General features: G+C 38.9%; 1 protein-coding gene across 4 annotated transcripts in view; it reads right to left on the reverse strand.

The window, feature by feature from the left end:
* uacab (uveal autoantigen with coiled-coil domains and ankyrin repeats b) overlaps window positions 1-15,162 on the reverse strand; it is a 36,742-nt gene extending 21,580 nt beyond the window's left edge. For all 4 annotated transcript variants that reach the window (XM_026319799.2, XM_026319797.2, XM_026319795.2 and 1 more), the window contains exon 1: window positions 14,953-15,162. In XM_026319799.2, the coding sequence (XP_026175584.1) occupies window positions 14,953-15,000 (48 nt within the window). In that variant the 5' untranslated portion in view covers window positions 15,001-15,162. The remainder of the gene's footprint in view (window positions 1-14,952) is intronic.
* Window positions 15,163-17,069: the final 1,907 nt, after the last annotated feature.

Consider the following 17,069-nt stretch of genomic DNA (forward strand, 5'->3'; position numbering starts at 1 on the left):
GTAGCAAGGTTAGATGTCACCATTTTACAACCAGCTGTCTGAGACTACAGCTCCACTATGCTGCCTCCTCACCACTTATAGTAAAACCCACATGGTTAAAACTGAAGAAGCACAACTTTCATTTACTTAGTAAAACACCAAAGGGGCATCAATGTAAAAGAAAACAAACAAAAAAATCCTAGACAGACAAACAAACAAAAAGGCACAGACAACAATCTAAGGATTGAAAAAAAGAGGTACGAGGGACCTGTTTAATTTACACACTGTATCAGCTCCTTTTGGACTCATGTTACTGCCTGCTGCCAGACTGGCATTAACAGGCACTGATATCCACACACATGTAAAAAGAAAATCCTCCTCCACATCACATGTCATATGAAGAAGTAGGTGTCAACTTACGAAAGCTGCTCACCCTTGCATGGAGACAAAGGTGCCAAAACGGCACCTACCCATGCAGCATACTGTACATCGGTCCCGTAAATACACCTCTGGTGTGTGTGTGTGTATTTGTTTGCAAATCTGTTTATGTACTAGTTAATAATAGGGTTGTTATCAGGCCAGAGTTGCTACTGCAGTCACTTACTTTCAAAGAGAGTTGATTGATGACACAATGAAATATCATGGTAGCTAAAATGTACTGTAACTTCATTTTGATATGAAGTGATATTATTTGTTCCATCCATAAACTGTAGGTTAATATGGTTGTGTGCAGCCCATTTCTTCTCACCTAGCAGTCAAATTATGAAAACTTGAATCACTTAACTGCACTGCAGCTTTAAGGTCAGGAAAGATGAGTCTGATAACACATGACGATATCTAGTTTCATGTCATGGCGTCAATATGATGTCAAGGTATCTCCCTGCTTTGCTTTCATATGCTGCAACAGGACCCTGCTGAAATAATCACAGCAAACTCAAGGACATGAATATGTGCTGAGTTCATTTTTAAATTCAACTATTAATTATTAAATACAACTATTAAACCACATTTAATCAGGGGTGTCTATAGCGTTGTATAGAAGAAACTGCAACAGTTTTTGCTCTATGTTTTTAAAAATGTTATATTTTACATAGAAAGATACAGAAACTGGTGCAACAGGCACAGATGTGTTGAGCTAAATGCTAACATCTGCATTATAAAATAGCTGTAATGCTGTTTTGCTAATGTGCAGCAGGGACGGTAAGATGATGCACGATAAAAAGTTAGGGGATTACAAAACTATTTAAGAACTATTAACCTTTAGGAGTCTTACCGTCACACCTACCTGATCAGATCACATGACATTCAACTAGGCCTAGACTTCTAAGGGTTAAAGAAATCAGGTAAGTAGACAAAGATTTGTAAAATGCTCATTTTGTGGATATGCAGGCACAAGAAGAGCAAAATAAATACCACCTGGCTTAGACTAGCAGCTCCTACTGGTTACATTTGCATCCTCTGAAATCTGACTATTGAACATAAGTACATCGTGAACCTGATGCTGAAATGACATTTTACCCTAGTATTTTGCAAAATAAACAAACACACAACCTGATCTTTCTGTTTTAACACAGTGACCATGGGGATTAAACATCACCTCACAATGGATTAGCCAGGTTTGGCTCATACCTGTCCACACAGATTACTCTGGGTGTCTGGTAATACATGGGTTAGAGACTTTTGCCACCTTCATAATAGATTTTCCGTCACTTCCTACACACTGTAACTCTTTCCAACACCTCAGTCTCAGCTCCTGGCCAGACTGATGGGTTTCTAATGTCCTCACAGATGAAATCATCAGCAGGAAATATCTAACTGGTCATTTGATAAGAGACTGAAACCAAGACCAAAACATAAAGCCAAACGCCAGTATGTTAGGTGATAGTCATGTCCAGTGCCAAACTGCAGTTAGTGATGTGATTTCATTAGATGATGACCAAGGGGTTGAGTTTAATCACAGGAGATGTCAGCAAAGAGACGTCATGCCATGAAATTTAAACCTCTGACATTTCATAGGTGAAGTAAAGAGGTATTTTAGTGCCCTAAATTATGAGAAGAAAAGATGATTCAAGTGTAGTGAAGACAAATTGGCCATTTTCATACTCTAGCTACATGTAGGAGTCAGATGATAATACATCGTCACTGTTTTCAAGCGAAAACAGTGACACTGTTTGCTGAACTTCATTCCTCCATTTCATTCTTTCTGTTATGAGATCCTTTCCTAGAATGACTCCAACTTAAATTGTATTTAAAACACAAAACAAAACAAAACAAAGCAATACTGCATTGCAAAATAAAATGAATGATGCTTCAGCAAATTGGGTGTGGCCAGACATCAATCATCTGTTTATATTTTTATCATTTATCATCAGACATACCAATTTGTGACATTAAAATAGCTGCATGCTGTGTGAATATCTCAGTGACAAGCTGATTTACTGGTGCAATACATCCTGGCAGTGAAAAGCCCAAACTCTTGCTGCATCAGGGTAATGAGTAACCTCAAATACCAGGAACTGTGCCACAGAAAGCTCTAGAAATTGTGTCACAGCACACATAAGGTGAATTAAATACAGTGGCTTCAGACAGTAATCAAACCTTTTCATTTTATATTGTTGTAAAATTAATGGAATTTTAATTAAATAAATTTGCCACTTTTGCCATCATCATCAATTTACACTCAATGATGCCTAACAAATAAATGTCCTTAGAAAGTTTTAAAACTAAATTAAAAATCAAAATTAAACCAAAAATACCAAGATCAAAACTAAGATCTCATTTCAAAAAGTATTCCATCCTTTTGCTGTGTTCAGGTACAGCCTGTTCGAATTGCTTCAAATGCTTTAATGAAGCTTGGGGATGTTTCGACAAATTGAGGGACGTCCATCTGTTGCAAAAGTAATTGGACATAGCTTATAAAAGCACACACCTGCAGATAAAAAGTCTGACAATTCAAAGTGAATGTCAGACCAAAAACTAAGCCATGGCATGCAAGGAAGTCTATGTAGACCTCTGTGACATAACTGTGGCTTTAAGCTTTGAATACTCCCAGAGACACGGTGGCCTCGGTTGTGACATGGAAGAGGTTTGGAACCACCAGGACTCTTCCTACAGTTGGCCATCCAGCCAAATGAGTAACCGGCCAAGAAGGGACTTGGTCAAGGAGGTGACCAAGAACCCAAAAGTCACTCAGAGTTTCAGAGGTCCTCTGCTGAGATGAGGGAACCTGCCGATAGGACAACTATTTGAGCAGCACTTCATCAGTCAGGCCTTCATGGTAGAGTGAATAGATGACTGTCACTTTGAGTAAAAGGTATATGACAGACTGCTTGGATTTTTTTTAACAGCATTTAAAGATTCTGTTTTTCTGATCTGATGAGAAAAAAATGTAAGTCTTTTAGGCAGAACCCAAAGTATTGGTGAAGACTGATCATCATCTGACTAATAACACCATATTGTGATGACTGCACCAAGCTGCAGGGGTGTTTCTCAGTGGCAGGCACAGCAGACTAGTTAGAATTGAAAAATACATAGAATTCCCTCCATGGCACTACCACATTCTTGCGATCAGCTGGATGTTTGCTGGAACTGCTGTTGGCAGTAGAAGTTTTAGACGTCACCAAGCCCAAGGCACACTGCTCTCTAAGGTGACCATAAACATGTGCATTACATGGTGAATTGTGCAGCTGTCTTGGCATGTAGAGTGTAACTGAAACCCCCCAAGGGCATAGAGAGAAAAGGCAGAGAAAGAGTGAAAACATGTGAAGTGAACATACAGTATGTGTAGAGGAACAAGTTGAGGGGGAGAGAAAGTGACAAGATACAGCATGCATGCAGTCAGTCTGTCATTATGGAACAGGTAAGTCAATGCTTCTGGATTAAAGTCCCCCTAGGACTGTGCCAAGCCTTCACTGATGGTTCAGACCAGGTGTCCAGAGGAAAGAGACACTCTGTTTTCTGTATGTACATGAGACACTTGCTGCATATCTGGCTTGCTGCTAAGCACAGGCTCACTCATACTGGGCAGATTGTGGACTATTGCTGAAGACAGGTAGACACGCCCTCTGGTGGTAAACAGCAAAATGACAGATCCACCTCATGAAAACTTTGCACTTTGAAAACAGAGGAGAGGGTGGCCTTACAGTACTGACAGAGAAATGACACAGGGGATTCTATAAGTAATGCAGTATAGTAATGCATATTTTATGCTGTCAGGAGGGTTTGAAGCAAATGTGTCTTGTAAATGATTTAGCAGGTGCAAATTTTAAAGAATACATCAAGTTTGAAAGCACATTATCCAAATAGTGCCCCACCACAATTAAAGCAGGATGACTATATCAGAAAAACTAAAGGTTAATATATCTATTTTGCAATACCTCAGTTAAACAAAACATATGAAAGCTATTTGGTGAGTTTTATCACTGGGACTTACAGACACTTTCGAAGTGGAAACTAGTCTCTTCAGCTGCTGGATCACACCATTTTAGTTGACTTATGACCCCGATGGCAAAGCTTTCCTCGCCATTTCCTTCTGTCTCCAAGACCTAACACCAGGGCAGGAGATCAGCCTTCCAGTTGCCAAAACCATGTGAACTTTGGCCCTGCCAACTTCCCACTAAAGACTCTCCACATGATCATAAAAAAGAGCAAAGTCATCATTTAGTTTCTAAGACAATAGTATAACTGGGGAGAGACAGTATAGCAAAGTTCTCCACTGTCATTAGTTAATATCAGAAAAATGTCAATTATTTAATCTGGACAAAACCTCTCATATATAAATTCTTGCTTATGACTACTTCCTTTTTTCTTAAATGGATTCGAAAGACTATATTGTAATCACTAAATGTTTATGGGATCTGCAAAGGTTATTGGGTTTTTTCTTTGACTTGTTAAAAAGAATTGTTTAGAAAATATTTATCTTTCCCAGATGATGAATCCTCATGTCTTTGGTGAGCCCTGGATTTTCTTCTAGCACCATAAAAGTTGATTAAATGTCAACTGTTGGATGGGTTCTCAAAGTCTAGTCAAAACAAATAAATATTTCATAGAATCACAGCCAGTCACTGTGTCAGAAATGCTGTTACCATTTAAAAACAATCTATTTCAAAACAATTTAAAGCAAAATTCCTGGAATTATTATGAAGGCATTGGTTGTGCTGCTCTTCTGTGAGCTTGAAATATCCGTTTCCTGCAAAATGTCAGCAGCTTAGCAGACCCAGTTTAATAACCATCACTGAAATAACATCTCCCAGCAAGAGAATTAAAAACAAGCTAAATGTTCCGGCTGTAGATAGCTGCTTGTGCGGCTGATATTATTTCAGCTGGTCTGAGGAAGTGGAGATAAAAGAAAATAACAGGGTAGAGTGAGAGTCATGGGGCTATTAAATGATTTTCAATGAGCCTGAAATTGTTTAGGTTACAAATGCAAAAACACTACACCAAATTAACAAGCAGGTGGCTTTCTTACAGAGCAACCATATTAAAGAAACACACATCGCTAAAATTGTCAATTCCAATTTGATGGAAAACAATGAAGAATGCAGGCTGTGGTTTTGATCTCGCCACAGGAAAATGATGAGGCAGTGTAAGGGAAAACACCGGAGGATTCTTACCTTACATGCCTTTGGTTAAAGGCTCTTGGGGCATGCTGCTACTTGGGTACAAATGTTGGTGATGGTGCTTGTTTGGTCAACACTTTCAAGTCATCACACACAAAGGCATGATGAGGAATGTGACTGGAGGATTGGTCAAATGGAGTAAAAACATTTTATTGAATGTGTTAAAGACTGATTGCTCAATGTCATAATATGACTAAAGTGATTTGTACTACTAATAAAGGCTAGGCTATGTCAGTGGCTATGGAAGACTGAAATGAGTAAACCATTTCTATACAGTCACATTTGTCAGTGTACATATGTTCAGACCTCAGATGAATAAAACTATGCAGAGAAATATATTTATTGGATAAATATAAAGAATCAAAGTGTACAAAATGGCATTCGAGCTGTTATAGAAGTTTTTAAAAAGGAAATCCAATTCCTTGACAAAAAAAAAAAAAAAACCTCTCAGCTGGTTCAAGATAAGGATCAGGTAGACAGAAAGCAGGCAGTGACTTGTCCCTTCAGCAAGTCAAATGTTCCACCAATTCTCTACCATGGTGAAGTTCTGAAAAAGCAGGTCTTTCGGGAACAGCCTCCTCTCAAAATACTGTATGCAAACTTAGAACAAACAGCAGTCACATCTCTCTTTAATCAGTAGCATGAACATTACAGTCCACCACCTCAAGTTAGCCATGATAAAGGCATCTAATTTCCATATACAGTATCTGAATGTAACATAAACATAAACCAAAATACCAACAACTCTTCAATTTCTGTTAAATGATTAAGTCTACTTTAAAATCTGCCACAAGGAAGCACAAAATACACTCAGGATCTTTTCTCCGATGCACAGCAGATCAAAAATTCTTCAGCTTATCAATGCTATTGTAGGAACTTTTTCCTAATAGGTTAAGATCATTTTCTCGCTCAGCCCTGCCATGACCCTGTAAAAAGTATTACTGAGTCAATTTTTCTCATGAAGCAGAGACACTGGTCTGATCTGCAAAGAGACAGATACATACAGAGCTTGATGAGGCTTAGTCTGAGCCATTTCACAGCAGTTTGTCCCTCATCAGCACAATCTTTGTGCTTCTGTTGCTCAGCATGTAGACAGCATCTAGTGTGTGCTGATGTCAGCTGTGGCCCACCCAAAGTCAGTCAATAAGCTCAGACCCCTCCCCCAACACTGGTAATCTGCCTATCACTAACCAAACACAGACACATACTTCATATTACATGTGCACAGTCTGGTTCAACGCACACTGCCCAACTGAAACAAGTCTAACAACATACACAAAAAAGTACACATTCACACACACACAAACACTTATGCTCCCTGGTGGCTGTTAGAAAGTGAGCTCTCTGGACCACGCAGGCTGTGGCTGACACCGCTGACGCGACCTCATGGGTGCACCCATGGAGCCAGACGATAATCCTGAAAATACAGACTGTCACACTACCACCTACCATACAACCAGCACAGTGGTTAGGCATAAACTAAATTCCTGTTGATCCCGTCTGACAATCTGTCTCAGACAAAGTAAAATCCTAGTGAATAAACAGCAGTTAACTATAAGTAAAAAATACAGATCTAAAGAAAAATACAATTTAAAAAAAAAAAAAAAAAAAAACAGACTGGCCAGACTGCCATGAAATTTGAGGTATGCATTCATGGCCCCTAATGACTTTGCTGACTCCAGCAGATTAACACCACCTGGCAGGGATCCACTTCTTTTAAAGAATCAATTAAATTCTTAGGGGCAGATTGCAACGACATTGGGTAGTCCTTCACTGCAACACCAAGCCTCAGCTGTGTCTTTTCCTTGTGTCTCAGTCCCATCCACTGAAGACATGAGGAAAGAAATGAGGAAAAGATGCAGGGAGAAGTTAGAGAAGTGAGATGTGCTGTCCTCTGAACAGTCATCTGAGGTGACATCTGTTCCTGATGACGTGCGCTTGGCTGTCATTCACTGTACAGTATCTGCCCAGATATGTGGTGTCCAAATAATAATTAGGGAGCACACTTAACACCGCCATGTTGTTTTCCTTTGCTGCTTCTTCTTTTTGTTTTTTTTCAATGTGTGTGTGGGTTTAGATACATTCGAACAGTTGGACAATATGCATCTGTCAGACTATATATTTATTTAATCCCTGCATTCTGTATTTACACTGCCCTCAGATCTTGTCAAACCAGTTTGACACATAATGCATATCCTTGCTGGCAGCAACGTCTTTTTTAAATGTCTATTTGAATCTGCATTTATTGACATTCACTGTTCAATGATTCAGATTATTACACAATGTTTTATTAGCCCAAACTGAAAGACGAGCACTCATACCTAAGGGCAATTTTGGGTCACCAGTCAACCTAATCTGCAATGGTGGAGAAAGCTGAGTACCTAGAGAAAACCATGTAGACATGGGCCCTGGCCAGTCATGGGTTCAAACCCAGAATCGTTTTACTGTGAGGCGACAGTGCCGATCACGGCATCAATGTGTCACCCAGAAAAACATCCTGTAACGTAATACAAAAGGACAATGTGCATGGGTAAATGATTCTGTGCTGTGTCACTTCAGAAACTGAATTTTTAGCTTCTGCGCCATGAAGTAAGAGCAAACACAGCATTCATTTAGAAAACCACTGTTCTAGATGAATGGAAAATGTTTCTGAATGATTAAATTGTGAGCTCCCTTGTATTTGTGTGTGACAGCTGTCTTTGCTCTATTGTGTAGTATGAATATCTTTTCGATATGGCAGCAGGCAGGCCAGTAATTTAGTCTGACAAGCGTTTGTCAGAGATGGATTCTGAGCTAGAATGAACTCAAATGAAACTTTCAATCAAACTTTCAACTTATACCCTAAAAGCAAATAAAACACATACTTCAAAAAATGACAACAGGGTGGGGGGAGGGAGGAAAAGAGGATTTCTCAAATCTCAAACCTACTTACCCCTGCCAGCAGAGATGTAAGAACACCTTCTGGGTGTCTCCAAATTGGAGCCTAAATTTGCTGAGAGGCTGCTCAGTGGCTTGATAAAGGATTCCCTGAGGGGTTCAGGAGGCTGCCAACATACAATTTCACACACCAAGGAATTGTTGTTCATTCCAAGCCAATAAACTTCTCATCTTTTTTGTAAGACTTTGAGAATCAATACTCTGTTTCAGCAAACATTTGTTGAGATGCTATCTCTTTGAAAACGTGAAAGACGTCTTAAATGTAGCAGAAAGTAATCAGTGCCAGGGTTATGACTGGCTCAGTGACACACACTACATTATCCATCAGGGTTTTAGTGTGGCCTGATTACAGCCATTAAAAACAACACACTTTGTTAAGCCCAATCAACAAGCATGTTTCTGACTCAATTATTATAAAACTGAAATCGGAGCCAGAGACTACTAATATACCAATACTGTAGTAACACTAATCTTTTAGCAACATATAGAAAACACATAATAAAACAGAAAAAGAAAATTCTCTTCCTAACACATGATGCATTACACTTTCACACTCAGAAAAAACATGTGTTGAGCTCATCTGAGGACTATTTTAGCAACTTCTTACACTTATCTCTAAACAGAGACACAACTAAAACAGCAGATGGTGACCACTACAAAGGGCTTAGAGCCTTCATGCTCCCCTCCCCAACACTATCCACACCCTCCTTTTGTTAAAAACAAAACAAATAAACATAAAAACTTGAAATCAGATTTGTTTCAATTTCCCCAACAATACCCTGTAACTCCTTCAGGCTCCTCTATCCCACTACACCATCATAAACACCTCCCAGCCCTTCTCTCTATTTTGTTAAATAACACCACTTCAAGGGTGAGGAGGCTCCTACATTTAATCCTTAAGGTGTATGCCCAGTTCAGGGGAAGACATAAAACAGGGTGTGATCAGAAGCACAAAGAAGCCAGAAAATATGCAGACAAACAGCACAGTCCAACTAGAGATAAAAGGGAGAACCAAGTTCAAAATCTTTGCTCCTAAAATATACTAAGGAATGATAAAACAGCCTTAAGAGAGGTGAGGATGCACCCTGTGACAGTGGAAATGACAAAAGGCTGAGAAGGGAGTGGCTCATATTAGTGTGAGTCTGAGCTGCAGCAACACTAATGTTAATAAAGCCTTATTGCCATCAAGTCGCTTGAACCTGTAATAACATTAAAGGAGGAAAACAAGATTGGTCTTTCTGGTGAGGTAGCGAATGTCTGAAAGAGTGATTTATCCCTTCTCCCACACCATGCTGTGTCTTAGCTTAAGGGAAGCTTCTCATTAGGTGGGTGTTCAGTCTGTCTCTGATGACAGCTTTCCAAACCACTACAGTCTTCTCTCTCTATAAGACTTAGACTTCTCTGTTGAGGTGCAACTAGTGTCTCTTTCAAAACTTTCACATCACTGTCAAAACATGGTGCTGAACTCCCCTCCAATCGTAGAGTTTATTTACTTCACCGAATGTTTTCAAGATGTAAAAAGATCAGCTCAGAGCAAAGTTACTCCAACATTTTATTATATTACACCAGAAAGATCAGGTTTGACATAATTCTCACACTATTGTAAGCTGGAAGGTCATTTTCAGCCACTGATCTCACCACACACAGGAATGTTATTGGCTCTGTCCATCAAGTAACAAGGTAAGTGAGAAATTACTGATTGATCAACAAGAAAGGGTGTTTTGAATAATCCAATAATAAATACATTGCAAATCAAGTACTTGATCACATTAAAATCCTACTAAATGCCCTTTTTGCAGCATTAGCCTACTGTAAATAGACTAATAGAACCACAAATAGAAGGGTAGACATCAGGACCAGAGTATAAAAGGTTCGAAAAAACTCAGATGGTCCATTATTTGACTATGTGCTACAGAAAGTTGAGTAAATAGCAACACAGCTTTCAGTATTAGCCACTAAAAAAAACATTGTGTGTATCTGAGATGTTAAGTTTGTTATCAGATTTAAAGAATTATTGCCCAACTATGGGCCTGTGTGTTTGAGCTTGTGTGCATGTGCATCTATGTCCTAAAAAACCCTCCTGCAAAAACAGTTTCATGTTCACTGCAGTCTCTTCAGCTGAATGTGTTGCTTACAGTGCTGTGCAGCTTATGAGAAGACAGACCATTGCAGTTAAATAGATAATTTTATTCCGAACATCCACTGGGCACAGCTGCGACACGCTCCAGAAGTGTCACGGCTGCCAGAGCCAATCACAACAAATCTACCCAATGTGCCAATTTCCGGTGGATTTGTGATCACAGTGTTTGCTCAGAGCTCTTCTCATACATGCAGCCAGAGTTTTTTTTGCTCATATTCTTATCAAAGGAGGTCAAAATATTGTAATGTTAAGAAATACTTTCAAACATTTCTTGATCCATAGCTGGACCAGAAATTGACCATCCATTCCTTGAACCATGGCCTCCAGGTAGTCAGCTTGATTTAATGTGATCTGCCATTTCAAAAACACATCCACAACAGATGCAACAAAGCAAAATAATACACCACAAGTAACTGAACATTTCATGACAGAGCTGCCTGTTCATGTTCCAGTAAGCAGTCACCAAAATTTCTGATATTTGGGTCTACCACAAAAAATATGATAAAATGACTTAAGACTATTGTTGTGCTTCTCCTTCTCATTATTCTGCAGAAAAGATGACTGACATTTAAAGTATCTCCCTTATTGACATAATATAAAACAAGTACTTTGTGCAATGAAGTCTTTTGGCTGTCAAACAAAACACTTGAGTTTCCCAAGTGATTGAAGAGATATTTGCTGTGACAACAAGCAGTGATGGTGTGACAGCTCAGAATAATCACAAAAAGAACCAGGAAATCCAGCTTCTTTTATTTTGCTGCAATCTACAAATCCTCTTTATGATCCTGACCCTGTAGTCACAACTCTGAACAGATGCCAATTCTTGCAACATTATCACCGCGATTCTGCATGTGTGGCCAACTGAGATGTTTTTCAAGAATATCAGTCCAATTCGATTCAGACAAGTGATATCAATCTTCCAGAGGACTTTCTTATCTGGGCATTTTGTATTGCGCTGTATTACCTTTGATCTCATATGGATAGTAATTTGCTTATTATAAACCAACCTGACAATGTTTGTCAAGAGAAAAGTCTTAATTACTCAATCTTTAACAGAAGAATTGTCTTTGACACAAAAGTAAAGGCCACACCTGGTGTAAATCTCAGCCTAACCCACACTACTCTTTAATCTACAGCTGGAATTAAGGCAATTGTTTTCCAGGAACCTTACAAGGTTTGGTAGCATAGTTTGCATTCCTCAGCTGAAATGTGATCTTGTTGATACTTGACAAGAAAACCAGATTAGAGAATAATGACTGAACACAATAAATATGTATGAAGACACTGTGAAGTAGAGTAGACTTATGGATCCAGTGTTTTAAAAACTGTAAGTAAATACCCAAATTCTCACTTGAAACTGACAGTGTGCTAGGAGTGGAGGAAGATATTTTTCACAACTGATTTATTTTCCCTGGCCAGAATTCAGTTACTGTTTGTTCACATACTAAGAACAAGTTTCCTCTGAATTCCCCCTTGACTCTCCCACAAAAAATCTGATGTATTTTTCTGAATTATTAGTCATTGCACCAGGAAAGAGCGAGTGAGTTCACCTCAGACATTGTGTAACACAGTAAGGCATCTTAACAGTACTTAGACTCCTTAACCTTTGTACACTTTTTGTTGTAGATTCATTTTAAATTGATAAAATTGCCATTTTACACATCACTGTACAATAAATGACCCTTTATTCACCCAACAGACTCTTAATTCAACACAATGTATAAACCCCTTCAGCAGCAATTACAGCTTTGAGTCATCTTGGTAAGTATCTTGGTAGAGTTTAATCTATTTTTCCTCGCTGGAGCTCTTAAGAGCCATAAGACTGGCTGGGAAACATCTATGAACTGCCATCTTCTGGTCTCTTCATAGATGTCCTGTCTTTGGTGGGGATACTCAAGGATAGTTAGAGACTTATCCTGAAGCCACTCCATTATCACCTTGGCATTACACTTCAGGTCACTGTCAGATTTCTCCCATGTCAATTATTCAAGGCACTGTGCTCCTAGGAAAACAAAGCTTCAAAAATTGTTTTATACCCTCACCCTAATTTTAATTACAGGGGTCAACAGAGAATTCCTTGGGCACCATGATTCTTGTCCTGAAATGCAACGTAAATTGTGTGACTGAGTGTGACTGTGTGTCTTCCTAAGCTTTATCCAGTCAACTAAATTTGCCACAGGTGGACTTCTGTATTTTCACATTTTTGAAACAGAATTTTATCAATTTAAAACAACACGAATGACCCAATAAGAGTGTGCAAAAGGTGAAGGGATCTGAGAGAAATCAGAACTAAGATTCAGTATGTGTTTGATCTATAAGGGTCGTTCCAGATCTTTCTACGTTCACGTTTACAAAGAAACGCAACAGGAATTTTAAAAAATCCTCACTCAGGCTTGTGTAAATGCCATGTCTGTTTCATCAAGACAGCTTTCTTTTAGCTTTTTTGGGGTAGTTTTTAAACAAATGTTACAAATGAAAATTCTTCAGGTCAAAAAAAAAAAGAAAAAAAAAAGGAAAGAGGCTTTGGCTTTGTGTCCATGCATTTTAAATGGTGTCTGTGCTTCTGGCTGAGACAGCTACCATTGTGGATACAATCCCATTTCATTCCTGAAAGGCTTTTCACTCTTTAAATGGGCCAGATAGTTTACCACACACTGCTCCTCTGGCCTTAGGCCTTTCTCATGGTAATTGCTAGGAGCTGAATCCAGAGTGCACTGCCAAACAGACACTGCATGTTGAACTGTGCAGTGGCTGTTTGGTCATGTACATGCTGTAATGACTATTAAGCAAACTTTATAGCTGGATCATGAAAAATGTATTCTACTTTATGGCCTATGATTAAGTTACATAAGTCTGCTGAATAGCATAGATTTTATGGATTGTCTTTAGTGTACAACTAATCACACAATATTATTCACTCAGTACTCTTTGCATTAACATATATGCAGACTTAGCCCAGGAACAAAACCACTGTAACATTCCTGGGCGGATGTATGGGGTATCTAAGAGGCTTGAATCATGAATTGCAACACATTCTACAGAAACACAAGGTTTTAATGTAATCTTTTTTGCATACCCTCCTGCAATTTGTTGCATTTAGGTAAAGATATACAGTTCAGTGGGTAGACCGATCTACACCCAGTGCAGCCCAACACAACAGCTACTGCAATGAATCCTCCCTTCATGAAGGTTATAATGCTCAGTTACTGGTTGAAGAAGAGATTGTGATTCAACTTCAGACTCATTTTTTAGTCTGCAGTCGGAAACAATTAGTTTAGTTCAATTAAAAAAAAAAAAAATCACAAGCTTGTCTATGATTGATTTAACATTTCAGTCATTTTTGAAGGAAAATGACTAACACGTTATGGTTCCTGTGATTTAAATGTGAAGATATGCTGCTTTTCTTTGTAATAAATGAGAGGACTTCAAATATTTTGGACTGATGGCCAGATAAAACAAGAAATATATACACATATATATGTTATATTCAATAACAGGAATCTATCTGAAGCTCTGTGACATAACTTTTCACGTTATAAAGATAATCAATGCAGCTACAGTTTGTGATACTGTTGCATTACAGCCACTAAGAAATGTTTTTCATTTAGTCTAACACTGCTCAAATACAAAATACTTCTCAGTCAAACATAATTCAACAGCACCACAAACTACAGCCTCAAAAATCATTCTGAAGACAGTTGAGCAGCTTTTTGAAAGACAGCATTAAAAAAATACTCTGCTTTCTGCAGCATTCAAGAGAAGTTAAACCTTGAAGCCACAGCTTCTGTAGACCCTGAAGTTATTTCCAATGTCTTGGAAAAAAAAAGAAAAAAGAAAAACAGTGTTATCAGAAACCATGAGGGCTACCGGTGATAACCAAGAGAACCAGCACTGATTTACGGAGCCTTTTTCCGACCGCACTGTGGGAATAACAACAACACAGCCAGCAGCTACACACTTAGGCCAAGTTATACAAACCTGCAGCTGAATGCATGCAGTGTAATAAAACTGTGCCAGGCCACATTCACCACTCACACAGGGGTAACTACAGGTGCTGAAACGTGGTGGCGGCGTCTTTTCCAAGCAAACAGCCTCCGTGGGAACAGGACGGCGGCACCGAGGTTAAGAAGAAAAGGTCGAGCTTACAAACCAGTTCCCCCAAACGTCTAGCATTAGCATCTTTTATCAGCACAGCTAACCCAGAGGTAAACTTTGATATTAGCAAAACGGAATTAATGTAAAACAATAAAAAAAAAACAACAACAGTATTCCACTTACTGTGATGGTAACTTCGTGCTTTTTCAATCGATACTTGAGGCTCTTCATCTTGCAACGAGCTGGTTTCTGGTGTTACACTTTCCTTTTGCTGAAGGAGTTCATAGATGATACACAAACTTTCCTCAAAGTTCAGACGAAGTTTGTTTTAGAAATATTTCCTCTTTTCCTCACATAGCGAGTTTCACCTGACGCCTAACCGCAACTCTGATCGCACTTTGATTGACAATCGGTTGAGCCAATTAAACTTGAATATGTGCGGGCTGGCTTACTTTTGATCCAATCGGCAACGTCGGAGGGCGGGACTTCCTTGTAAAGTGTCGAGAGAAGTCGGAGGTATCCTGGGACAGGGCAGGAGAACCTGGTGTGACGTCAGGTTTACCTGAAGACCGAAATGCCTGAAAAGGTGCCTAAAACTCTATGAAACAACAACACCCACCCTCTGGTATTTACTATAAATAGGCGAAACTGTTTAACTGTCCTGTACTGAAAATTGCCTTTACCTATATTGTCTCGTACCTGCCTGTCTTTTAGGGATTTCTAGCCCTGTAGTTATGTGCAATCCAGAGTACTGTAATTTAATACATAACCTACCAGTTAATCCAGGTTACAGGAGAAACGATTCCTTTTCATCACACCATGTGGTGGCTTCATGGTGTCTGGTGGAAGTGAGCAATACCACAACATTTGGTTTTGACCCAATTAATAAAAGGCTACCAGGACCAGGATCATCAGTGTCAACACTAATATCAATATCTTCTATAGTTTAAAAGAAACCTCATATGCTGTCATGTCAGGGAGAGATGGTTCCATGGTTTACAAAGTGAATGCATTGGATATACCAACAGATAATTTAACAAAGGTGAGGCATTTCTTTTTACCTCTTGTTTACTCTCTTAATTAGACTACTTACAGACATGTGTAACCTTCTGCTACTACTACTCAAGAGGGACAGTAAAAGGAGAAAATGAAATTCAGGCCTAGGCCTAGTATTAGTTTTAGGCTATGACTTTTATTGTTTTGCTGTGTTAATATAAGTAGGCTATATTAGTTGCCAACATAGGGCCTATAATGGTATAAACTTAAATCAGGCCTACAGGGGATTCTTTTAAAACATTTGGCTACAGACAATTTGGGAAAATCAGCTATAAGGAGGTGGAAACTGCTGCCCCCTCGTGGTCTCTAATTATCCCGCTAGTCCACCAGTGGTGGAAAGCAAATATACTCGTTTGCTTTACCTAAGTACAGTTTTAAAGTATTTGTACTTTACTTGCGTTCTTACATTTACTGCTACTTAATATTTTTACTCCACAGCATTTAGGAAATGTTGTAGTCCACCTTTGACTCCTCTAGCCATAATAACCATGGGACTAGTTAGTTACTAGGTAAGACTTTGCCGATTCTGATGAGTAATACAAATAATAAATCGGTCTATTTGAGAATAGGGTAATAATTTGCTATTGTGATGTTCCACAGTAGCCTACTATTAGACTACATGGCCTACTATAGTAAGCAGATTTTTGATTGTAAGACTTTTATGTGTAACTTAGTATTTCCCTCCTAGAGCAATGAGCAGTCACTCAAAGAAATAGAGCGATAGAGTAATAAATAGCGTACTCAAACAGAGCTACATAATAAAAACAATAATCACATATTAGGATATCAAACGTGTGTATAGATCAATAAAATGCAGCGGACAGATATTGTTTTTTTCTTGTCGTCATTATCCCGTTGGCCTATGTTATGTGACATTAACTCAATAGTACCCGTCTTCTGAAATGGTCGCTCGTCGTCATGGTTACCAAAATAAATCCACGGTTAAGGTTACGCACCGGTCAAGGCTTGGTTCAACGTGGGCCCAAAAATCTAGTTAGGTTTAGAAAAACAAATTGTTTGGGGTTAGAGTTATGAAACGGTCTTTAGAGGGAAGGCTGACTATCGATTTCTTAAGGGAAACGAAAACCGGTCTCCCATATTAAAGCGCTGTGTTTGGTTGAATGTCCACCGCAGACATTTTCGCTCTCTTCGTGTCACCATATATCTCCATGGCGACAGCGTTACCATAGAGACTGGAGGAGTAGACACTGAGCAGGTGAAACCAAAACAAACTCCACAGCCCA

This window comes from Mastacembelus armatus, chromosome 3 (assembly GCF_900324485.2).
Source record: "Mastacembelus armatus chromosome 3, fMasArm1.2, whole genome shotgun sequence".
Taxonomy (NCBI): domain Eukaryota; kingdom Metazoa; phylum Chordata; class Actinopteri; order Synbranchiformes; family Mastacembelidae; genus Mastacembelus; species Mastacembelus armatus.